This window comes from Palaemon carinicauda, chromosome 7 (assembly GCF_036898095.1).
Source record: "Palaemon carinicauda isolate YSFRI2023 chromosome 7, ASM3689809v2, whole genome shotgun sequence".
Classification (NCBI taxonomy): Eukaryota; Metazoa; Arthropoda; class Malacostraca; order Decapoda; family Palaemonidae; genus Palaemon; species Palaemon carinicauda.
The window spans coordinates 70,414,820-70,427,319 of NC_090731.1; the positions used below are offsets into that span (position 1 = coordinate 70,414,820).

Below are 12,500 nucleotides of genomic sequence, written 5' to 3' on the forward strand. Positions count from 1 at the left end.
TTATCCCAAACTTAGGCACATAAGGGTTATACACTAGACATAGTAGTAGTCGTTTTGATATTTCATCCAAATATACATTTTATAGTCCCAATTGCGTAAGCGTAGAGCTTAAGAACATCCTGAATACGAAAAGATACTATAAATTCTTAGAGTACATTTTAGGTATGAAATAAGTTGTCAACTATTGCATTGGTAAAACATATCGAAAATATATAATGTGTTTCCGAAATCAAATTCCTCCTTTCAAATGGCGTATATATATATATATATATATATATATATATATATATATATATATATATATATATATATATATATATATATATATATATTTATGTATATGCACATATAATTATGTATATATATATATATATATATATATATATATATATATATATATATATATATATATATATATATATATATATATATATATATATATATATACATATAAATATATATATATATATATATATATATATATATATATATATATATATATATATATATATATATACATAATGAGAATAAGTAGATCTAAGACGGAATATATGTGTACCACCAGTGAGGGGGATGATAGAGAAAGTATTCAGCTTAGGGAAGAACAGATAAAGAGAGTTGATAAGTTTAAGTATTTGGGATCATTTGTTAATGTTGGAGGAGGTATGGAAGATGAAGTTGAACATCGGGTACAGGCAGGTTGGAACAACTGGAGAGCAGCCTCAGGAGTTCTTTGCGACAAAAGAATACCACTGAGATTGAAAGGAAAATTTCATAAGACAGTGGTAAGAACAGCAATGCTGTATGGAACAGAAACAGCAAGCATGAGGAAGACAGAGGAGAAGAAGATGGATGTGGCAGAAATGAGAATGCTTAGGTGGATGTCTGGGGTGACAAGAGAGGATCGGATAAGAAATGACTACATAAGGGGGTCGACAAAGGTGGTGGAAATATCAAAGAAAGTGCAGGAAGGGAGGCTGAGATGGTATGGACACTTGATGAGGAGAGATGAGGACCACGTTGGGAGACATACTATGGAGATGGAGGTTCAAGGAAGAAGAAGAAGAGGGAGATCAAGAAAGAGATGGAGTGACTGTGTCAGAGGAGATTTACAGGAGAAGGGGATTGATGAGGCAGAAGCGCAGCATAGAAAAAGATGGAAACGGCTCATCCCCAACGGCGACCGCATATAAAAATGGGAACAAGCTGGGAAGAAGAAGAAGATATATATATATATATATATATATATATATATATATATATATATATATATATATATATATATATATATATATATATATATATATATACTGTATATATATATATATATATATATATATATATATATATATATATATATATATATATATATATATATATATATACACATATATATATATATAGATATATATATATATATATATATATATATATATATATATATATATATATATATATATATACATATAAATATATATATATATATATATATATATATATATATATATATATATATATATATATATATATATATATATATATATATATATATATATATATTAAACAATCAAGAGAATCTGATCTGTTCTCTATGGGGTTTTAAATGATTGCTAAAATTACCATATGCTTAGTGCAATTTTTTTTATTGTTAATACTTTTGCCTTCTTCTTTCCCTCTGTTATCCCTAAATTAAAGGGTCAGTTGCCAGATGCACCTTTTCCAATGCCTTCTACCAAAGGTATCCGCTTCAACGAAACCTCTTCTCTCCATATGAACCTTCACATTATCTCGTTATTTAATTTTATGTACTTTTTCCTTTGGTCGACTTGATTTTAGTACTGGTATTTGAATCATATGTTGAAAATGAAATGATATTATGGTAAAATAACTTACAAAATTTACCTGTGGATAGATACTTACAGTAGATGGTACTTTGACAGATAGGCGGATAGATATACACTGGAAAGCAAAATGACCTGAATTCCAACGGTAAAATCTCAAAGGGTTTTGCAAAATCAATGTCAATTTTCGTAACCTTTTTGAGGATGTAAAGTTTTAGAGTCCTTGGGTAGACATTCGGGGATATAGCATTATATATCACGAGGAGTATCTTATGACTAGACACGAATGCATAGCACATGTGTTTTTCTTTAATTTAAAGAGTATCCACTGAAACTACGTACATTTTAAACTTTGAGGAATCAGAAGTGCGAATGTACGTCGATGTGAATTATTTTGAGTTATTTATCCATTCTTTTATTTCTTATAGTTAATCCCAACTAGATGTTTCATGTTGATTCTCAAAAAAAAATCTCTTACTAGTGATGTTCCAGGTCTGGTATAACCATGGAATTAAAACGATATTAACAATTCAAGTTTTAATTTTCGTTAAGATGAGCAGTCAGTATTTAAACATCGATTTGATGGACAGTAGGTGTTGTGGAAAACCGTGTAAGTGTGTTTTGACAATATTATATAAAGGAAATATCTCAAGGTGATAAATCAGTTAACTGAGAAAATGGATAAGGTAATAATGATAAAAATAATATTAATAATGATAATAATAATAATAATAATAATAATAATAATAATAATAATAATAATAATAATAACAACTGTAATCCACAGGTGTAAGTACTCATATATATATATATATATATATATATATATATATATATATATATATATATATATATATATATATATATAAATTTCTACCTCGTATTTGGGATCGAACGCTAGCCCCTTCTAATGAAAGGCCAGGTCGAAACCAACCATGTCACGAGAGACCATAAAAGAAATTGGAACCTGACGCTACCTAGCTGTCCGAGGATTTACCTGGCGAAACATTAGTCTCTTACCAGCGAGTTTTACCCAATTTCCCGGCCCACCACGTGACACAATTAGTAGTAATTCATTCAGATTACCCATAATGAGTCAATATGGATAAAAATACACACAACATCGTGTTCAAATAGAAATAAATTTCTACCTCATACTTGGGATCGAACGCTAGCCCTTTTTAATGAAAGGCCAGGTCGAAACCAACCATGTCACGAGAGACCATAAAAGAAATTGGAACCTGACGCTACCTAGCTATCCGAGGATTTACCTGGCGAGACATCAGTCTCTTACCAGGGAGTTTTACCCAATTTCCCGGCCCACCACGTGACACAATTGGTAGTAACTCATTCAAATTACCCCTGATGAGTCAATATGGATAAATAACAACAAAACATCGTGTTCAAATAGAAATAAATTTCTACCTCATACTTGGGATCGAACGCTAGCCCGTTCTAATGAAAGACCAGGTCGAAACCAACCATGTCACGAGAGACCATAAAAGAAATTGGAGCCTGACGCTACCTAGCTGTCCGAGGATTTACCTGGCGAGACATCAGTCTCATACCAGCGATGTTGTGCTGATATTTATCCATATTGATGCATTAGGGGTAATTTGAATGAATTACTACCAATTGTGTCACGTGGTGGGCCGGGAAATTGGGTAAAACTCGCTGGTAAGTGACTGATGTCTCGCCAGGTAAATCCTCGGACAGCTAGGTAGCGTCAGGCTCTAATTTCTTTTATGGTCTCTCGTGACATGGTTGGTTTCGACCTGGCCTTTCATTAGAACGGGCTAGCGTTCGATCCCAAGTATGAGGTAGAAATTTATTTCTATTTGAACACGATGTTGTGTTGATATTTATCCATATTGACTCATTAGGGTTAATTTGAATGAATTACTACCAATTGTGTCACGTGGTGTGCCGGGAAATTTGGTAAAACTCGCTGGTAAGAGACTGATGTCTCGCCGGGTAAATCCTCGGACAGCTAGGTAGCGTCAGGTTCCAATTTCTTTTATGGTCTCTCGGGACATGGTTGGTTTCGACCTGGCCTTTCATTAGAAGGGACTAGCGTTCGATCCCAAGTATGAGGTAGAAATTTATTTCTTTTTGAACACGATGTTGTGTTGATATTTATCCATATTGACTCATTAGGGGTAATTTGCATGAATTACTACCAATTGTGTTACGTGGATGGCCGAGAAATTTGGTAAAACTCGCTGGTAAGAGACTGATGTCTCGCCAGGTAAATCCTCGGATAGCTAGGTAGCGTCAGGTTCCAATTTCTTTTATGGTCTCTCTTGACATGGTTTGTTTCGACATGGCCTTTCATTAGAAGGGGCTAGCGTTCAATCCCAAGTATGAGGTAGAAATTTATTTCTATTTAAACACGATGTTGTGTTGATATTTATCCATATATATATATATATATATATATATATATATATATATATATATATATATATATATATATATATATATATGTATATATATATATATATATATATATATTTGAATTTGGGCCTTATATGAAAAAATAGATAAAGAATGCAAATAGGATAAGGAATTAAAAATAAAAGGATTGGGTAGAGGAGTACGAAGAGCGGCCACCACAGACAAAGACAAAAAGGTTTCAGAAAGATAACATGTCTGTAAGAAGGTCTTTCGAGAGTTTAGCTTCTCTATTTAATCTGAGAGTAGAGGAGGAACTGTAGAAGAAGTAGAAGTTGTAGTAGCCTATACGACTGGCCGCCCGTGCAACCTGCAAATGAGAAAGATTGATGTTAGTGATTCGTACTTGGGTACACATAGATACCAAGAGTTTCACAATCTAACTTATAGACCTACACACATACATACACCCTTATATATATATATATATATATATATATATATATATATATATATATATATATATATATATATATATATATATATATATATATATATATATATATATATATATATATCATAGGATACTGACAACAGAGAATGAATGCCGACTAGTTTTGTCTTACTTCTCCTAGAGGGCTGAAGAAGTGAGACAAAACTAGTCAGGATTCGCTCCGAACATTATTCACTCACATACGTGAACACAGACATACACACACGCATACACACACACATACACACACACACACACACACACACATATATATATATATATATATATATATATATATATATATATATATATATATATATATATATATATATATATATATATGTGTGTGTGTGTGTGTGTGTGTGTGTGAGTTTGTGTGTGTTTGTGATTAAATAATTGAAAATTTTAATAATTTTGAAAAACATATTTACCACTTTTCTTATATAAGATTATTTTTTATTCATTCAAATCATTGGTGACACCGACATTCCTAGTTGTAGTCACACGAGGTTGATGATCCACCTTGTTTTGACACCATTTTCATATTCATAAACAGTCAATTTGTCATAGCAACAGGCAGAGCATATCCATATTGAGTATGAAGTTTACAGAAAAGCCAAACGTTCATGGTAAATAACTCGTGTAAACTGTTAGTTATGATTATGGTCAAATGTAAATCCAAGTTAAAGTTATATATTCATTTATAGAAACACCTCATGTTGGTAGGCATGGTTACCTCATATCGTTTGCATCCTGTTGTTAGGCAGTGCATGATCTGCTTTCATTCTTTTCTTCTATATTTTCATTTTATTTTAATATTTTAAAACTATAATGTGAAAGATTCAATTACTGTGGTTGTTGTTCCTAAAATATTATTATTATTATTATTATTATTATTATTATTATTATTATTATTATTATTATTATTATTATTATGTTGGTGTTGTAATTATTATTATTATTATTATTATTATTATTATTATTATTATTATTGTTGTTGTTGTTGTTGTTGTTGTTGTTGTTGTTGTTGTTGTTGTTATTATTATTATTATTATTATTTATATTATTATTATTATTATTATCTAAGCTACAACCCTAGTCGAAAAAGCTTAAAAAACTTTTTTTTTCATATCTAGGACAATGCTTATCTGATTTACATAAAACTAGTGCCAAAATTTGCTTAATTCAATTGTCGATCTTATGATATACAACATAATATAGGAGAAGGTATGCGCTCTACCGAGAGTCCGTTCTAGTTTGTCATACTCTCCTATTCTTTATTTCCTATTATCTGTGACCTTTCCTACTGGTTTACTTCATATTATATTAATCAATTGACTGTTTAATTAATATTGTACCAACCGTGTGTCACACGATCGTACATAGTTCATTTTGTGTATATATTTTGCAAGTACCTTCGCTCTTCCCTCGCACTAAAATGAACCAGATTAAACATGTCTGCTTTTTTTCTCTGTAACATTGTCTGTTTTTCAAACATAAAATTTCTTGTTGCTTTGAGCTTTTGTATATAAAGGAGAGTGTTATATAATAAATATACTCCGTTGCTTGCATCCTGCCTTTGAGTCATAACCTTCTCTCGGCCCGTCACATTGGTGACCCCGGAAGTCGACTCGCTCCTCCCGCCTTCCACCCCCCTCGCCCCTCCATTGTTGGTACTATGGCAGACTCTACGGAAGTTGGCGCTGCGGCTGCTCCATTGAAACTTTCATCGTTCGCCAGCAGAGAGGCGTTTGCTTGGTTTCAGCGTGCAGAAGTCCAGTTTCGCATCAAGGGCGTGACTCGCTCGACCAGCAAAGCAGATTATGTTCTCATAGCAATACCCAAGGACACCTTCCCGGAAATATCCAACTGGCTTTGTGAACAAGGAGACACCCCAATAGCGTACGACGCCCTCAAAACATACCTTCTGCAGCAGTACTCGCAGTTGCCAGCCGCCCGTATAGCAAAGCTTTTTCAGCTCTCGCAACAACCGTTGGGGGACCAAAAGGCTTCGCTTGCCCTCAGGGAAATGACCAGTATCGCTCGCCTGCAACCTGCCACAGACGGCTCTCCTCGTGAGGTAAACCTACTTCGTGCCCTTTGGATACGCCGTTTACCCGGACCTATACGCGCTACCATACCCGATGTCGATAGTTTACCCATAATTAACTTGATGACCAAACCCGACGCCTTTACGGACAGCCACTTCAAGACCTCCATCAACGCCTTAACCCCTGACGAAGAGGACGCCTATTCAACGTCAACTGAAGCTGACGTGAATGCTGTAGGACATACACGCCTACCCCGTCACGTGCCGAAGCGGCGACAAAACCACCCACCACCCACCACTCGCTCGCGCCCCAACCAGCGACTTCTACAGCCACTTACTACCTCTCATCCGCCGCAGCTTTGCTACTACCACATCAGATTTGGGGCAACCGTGAAGAAATGTGCCAAGGATTGTCAGTGGCCAAAAAACGTGTAAGTAGGCCATTGCTCATGGCTGTGGCCTCCCGTGTTTCTAATCTTTTTTTTTTTTTACATGATGCAGAAATGGGCGTGCAATTTTTGGTAGACACGGGTGCTTGTCGTTCTCTTTTGCCAAGGGAACTCTTCAGGACATGACGTAGTCTGTCTACGTCTGCTGACGTCCGCTTAGTAACTGCCAACTGATCTGCGATACACACCTAGGATTACGAGAACCTCACATTATCATTCAGAAACAGTAAATTTAATTGGAAGTTTCTCGTTGCTGACGTCACATTGCCAAACCTCGGTGCGGATTTCCTCTCTCATTTCTGCCTTCTGGTTGATGTCGCCCACGCACGATTGGTCAACGCAGACTCATACTTGTCGACTCCTCTTCAACCCACCCCCTCCAACCCCGCTCTCCACATCAGCGCAACCACGGATGCTTACGCCCACCTCCTCACGCCGTACCCGAAGGTTTTCCGTCCAGAACTTCGCCAAACGCCCACGGCTCCTGTCAAGCATGGTATATATCACCATATCAAGACGACAGGAGCCCCAGTCTTCGCAAAATTAAGACGTCTGGCACCGGAACGATTGGCAGCTGCCAAACAGACGTTTGCCAAAATGGAGGAAATGGTCCTTTGCCAAAAGGCCTCCAGCCCATGGTCGTCACCCTTACACATCGTTCTGAAGAAAGACGCCTCCCTCCGTCCGTGCAGGGATTACAGGCGCCTCAACATGCAAACAGAACCGGATCACTACCCCCTATCAAACATTGCCGACGTGACCTCCTACCTGCACAAAGCGAAGGTTTTCTCTACGGTCGACCTCCTGAAGGGGTATTATCAGGTGGCTATGAACCAAGGGACATCCCCAAGACCACCATCACCACTCCGTTTGGTACATACACCTTCAATTACTCCTGTTTTGGCCTTCGTAATGCTGGGGCCACGTTTCAACGTCTCATGGATGGCATCTTAGTGGACCTCCCCTTCTGTGTATGGTATGTGGACGACATACTTGTGTTCTCCTCCTTAAAAGAGGAACACCTCCGTCACATGCGCATCGTGCTCGACCGCCTGCAACAAAACGGCCTTGTAGTCCAGTACGACAAGTGTACCTTTGGCGCCAACGAAGTGTCGTTCTTAGGGCACCGCATCACTCCTGAAGGAGTCCTTCCCCTACCTGAGAAGGTAGCAGCCATTCAGGACTTCCCCGCGCCCTTGACCTTCAAGGCTCTACAAGAATTTTTGAGCATGATCAACTATTATCACCGTTTTCTGCCAGCCATTGCCGCCACTCTTGCTCCCCTCTACGCCTCCCTCAAGGGCAAGCCAAAGGACCTGAAGTGGGGTCCCCTTCAAGAAGTGACCTTCTGCAATGCAAAGAAACCCCTATCAACAGCTGTGGCTCTCACTTTTCCTATCCCACATGTCCCTCTTCTTCTCTCCACCGATGCCAGCGATATCGCTATTGGTGCAGTAGTCGAGCAGCTGGTCAACGGCTCGCCCCCCCATTGGCCTTCTTCAGCAGAAAACTGTCCAAGACAGAATCGGGTTATTCTACCTTCGATCGCGAATTGCTGGCTGTGCACTTGGCTGTCCGTCACTTTCACCATTTCTTAGAAGGTACGCCCTTCGTCATTCGCACAGACCACATGCCTTTAGTGCACTCCTTCACTCGACAGTCTGACGCCTGGTCCGCCCGTCAACGCCGACATCTCTCCGCCGTGGCTGAACACAATTACACCCTCCAATACGTCCCAAGGAAAATGAATCCCGTTGCCGATGCCCTGTCAAGAAACACGTTGGCTACCATTCAACTGGGATTGGATTACAACGCCCTGGCTGAAGCCCAACGACAGGATCCAGAGTATCAAGCATGTATGACATCCTACAAGTCCCTATGTTGGGAAGACTTCCCCCTCGAAGACTCCAACACTACCCTCCTCTGTGACGTCAGTACTGGTAGACCGCGACCTTGGATCCCTGCTCCAATGTGCCGGCAGGTGTTTGATTTCATTCAAGGCCCTTCACATCCCTCGTGCCGTTCTACTGCACAGCTGCTGAAGACGAAGTTCATTTGGCACGCCATTTCTAAGGATTCTAAGGATTGGGTCCGCGCCTGTACTTCTTGCCAAACTTCCAAAGTACATCGACACACGGATTAAGGAGTGGACACCGTATTCAATCTTAGCGTCGTTTTGCACACATTCACGTCAACGTTGTTTGTCCCATACCCACATCACAAGAACATCGTTACCTGTTTACCGTCATTGACCTCTCCACTTGTTGCCCTGAAGCCATTCCCATGGAAACTGCGACGTCCGCCTCATGTACATCAGCCTTACTCTCAGGATGGATTACAAGATTTGGTATCCCTGAGCATATTACTTCTGACAGGGGTACCACTTTCACCTCTCAATTGTGGTCATCATTAGCGAATCTCCTGGGCATCACCCTACATCACACAACGGCCTACAACGCCGCTGCCAATGGAATGGTTGAATGTTTCCATCGCACCCTCAAAGCAGCTTTGATGTCCCGCTGCAAGGATTGCAACTGGTTTACTCAGCTTCCCTGGGTCCTCTTGGGACTACGGACCACTCCTAAATATGCCCTCGACGTCTCGGCAGCTGAAATGGTGTATGGTGATCCGTTGGTCATCCCTGCCAAATATTTTCCTTCTACAACCTCCTCCGACAATCTCCAGCGCATACGCCACGTCGTGGGAAAATTTACTCCATGCCACCAGACGTACAAGCCCCCAGCGTAGCATCACATATCGGCAGACTTGCACTCTGCAACTCACGTCTTCCTGCGCAACGACACTAGCAAGCCACTGCTAACGCCCCCTTACACGAGCCCTTTCCTTGTAATACGATGCAGTCCGAAAGCATTCCTACTAAACACTGGTGGCAAAGAAGACTGGGTCTCCATTGATCGTTTAAAACCCGCTTATCTCCTGCCAGATGACCCGCCTACATTTCGCCTCTAAAGATCAGGGCGCCCTATTTAACATGTACAGTATGTAATTTTTAGGGGGGGAGCCATGTACCATTCGTGTGTCACACGATCTTACATAGTTCATTTTGTGTATATATTATGCTAGTACCTTCGCTGTTCCCTCGCACTAAAATGAACCAGATGAAACATGTCTGCTTTTTTCCTCTGTAACATTGACTGTTTTTCAAACATGAAATTTCTTGTTGCTTTGAGCTTTTGTATATAAAGGAGAGTGTTCTATAATAAATTTACTCAGTTGCTTACATTCTGCCTTTGAGTCACAATCTTCTCTTGGCCTGTCACAATATATCCTTTATTTCACTATTAATCCTCTTTTTCATTCCATCATCATGGTTAGGTGGTCATTTATTCATCATATACACATTAATTTGATATAACTTAGGTTTCCAACTGTTACATGAAGACTGTTTTCCTCTATTTAAAGTATTTTAAGGATCTTGATATTTGCACGATTCACTTATGGGATACCTTACTTTATATACATTTAATTAGCTCACCTGACGTATGGTAGAGATCACTACTTATAAACCATTGGCTGGATGGCTCCCTAATGATGACCTGGGATGACCTCTGGTAGAGGTCAGCCAGGCGACCCACGCACTTAATGGACATGGTTGACCCCTTGAAGTGGTGTCTCTTTACGCTTAGAGTTAGTTGGCTGCTGATGCTCTCCAGTTCAGCTGGGTTGACGATGCGCTCAATCTCATTCACATTGTTGAGCTCAGCCTGAAGAGGAGAGAACCACTGAGATGATATTTGCGACAAATGACAAATAATAAGGGAATGGATTGAATACAAACCTGATCCTTTTGCTTGCTCATTACGTTACTATATAATGAAGTTTAGTAAGTGTTGTGCTCTAAATCAATCTGTAAAACACTATTCGGGCACCCATTTGCCCTAGTTTCCTTTTCCCTAAAATTATAAGCTTTTTGCATAAATTAAGATCTAATTTTTAAGAGATATTAATGCTATATATGTAAAGAATGCATGTCTTCAAGAAATAGAGGTTTCAACGAAGAGATTTACTTAAAATTCAGGGATGTGAAGTAAATATAGTCATTACAATAGTTATATTATATGAGATGAGTAGTATGTGTTTCAGAAACCTACAAGTATTAACCAGTGAAGCCTGATACTGCATCTATCTATAATTATTGTCTTATATATGTGTCCCTTATTTTTACCAAGTAATTTGTCTCAACCATTTTTTTGGCCTCGTGCCATTTACATCTAATATTTTAATTCACCGTTGTGATGGCCTGATAGTAGCGTCCTTGCCTGGTGATTACCAGTTTGTTTTTCGAGTTCTACTCAATACATTAGTTTCTTTGGTTGCTGCAGCCTCACCCTCCTTGTGAGCTAGGGATGGGGGGTTTAGGGGAGCCTATAGGTCCATCTGCCGAGTCATCACCAGCTATTGCATGGCCCACCTTGGTCCTAGCTTGGATGAAGAAGAGGCTTTGGCGCTGTTCATATGTAATATGGCCGGTCTCTAGGGCATTGTCCTGTTTGATAGGGCAATGTCACTGTCCCTTGCCTCTGCCTTTCACTTTCGATATATAAACCTTTAAACCTTTCACTTTTACTCCTGAGTGGTTTGAGATGAATTCATTCATGTAAGGGCCTATGGGAAATTCCTTTTCGGATAGTCACACTTCACCATGAAAGGTTTTCGTTCCACCTCAATTGTGTGATTGACTGGCTCCACAGAAGATCTTTTGGTCCCTAAAGTATCGATTTCCTTTTTACCAAATTATTATTCCACTTCTTCCACACCGTTATCCTTACATTAAGGGGTCGGTTGCCAGATGGGCCCTCTCCAATGCCTTCTATCACCATTCCACTCCTGACCCGATATTCATGGTACAAGTGCTTCAGTTTTATTAGGTATACCTTCGCCAACTTCGTTGATAGGCGTGTATTTGTTTGTATGTCTGTCTGTATGTTTATAATTGGCATTACTAAAATATATTTGATTGAATCTTATGAGTAGGGGGACTGGCCAGGATTGAAAAGCTAATTGTATTAGATTTTTCTATTTATTAGGGCAAAAGTAAACGCCAAGGTCCCAAAAAGGTCAAAGGCGCCTTTTGCCATACTGTGGCCAATGTTTGTCTGATTTGCAAGAAACTAGAGTTAAAATGTGCATGATTCAATCACCGATGTTGTGATATTCAGCATGATATAGGCGAAGGTATGCGCTCTACCGAGTGTCCGTTCTAGTTGAACATAGTTCGGATTGTTTTGGCCATAATTGTATGTATATATCTT

General features: G+C 38.9%; 1 protein-coding gene across 1 annotated transcript in view; it reads right to left on the reverse strand.

Annotated features, from left to right (window-relative positions):
* Positions 1-4,381: 4,381 nt before the first annotated feature.
* LOC137644357 (uncharacterized) overlaps positions 4,382-12,500 on the reverse strand; it is a 28,795-nt gene continuing 20,676 nt past the window's right edge. The window contains exons 4-5 of the mRNA XM_068377344.1: positions 10,724-10,952; positions 4,382-4,605 (exon numbers count right to left, since the gene is read on the reverse strand). Coding sequence (XP_068233445.1) covers positions 4,526-4,605; positions 10,724-10,952 — 309 coding nt within the window. The 3' untranslated portion in view covers positions 4,382-4,525. The remainder of the gene's footprint in view (positions 4,606-10,723; positions 10,953-12,500) is intronic.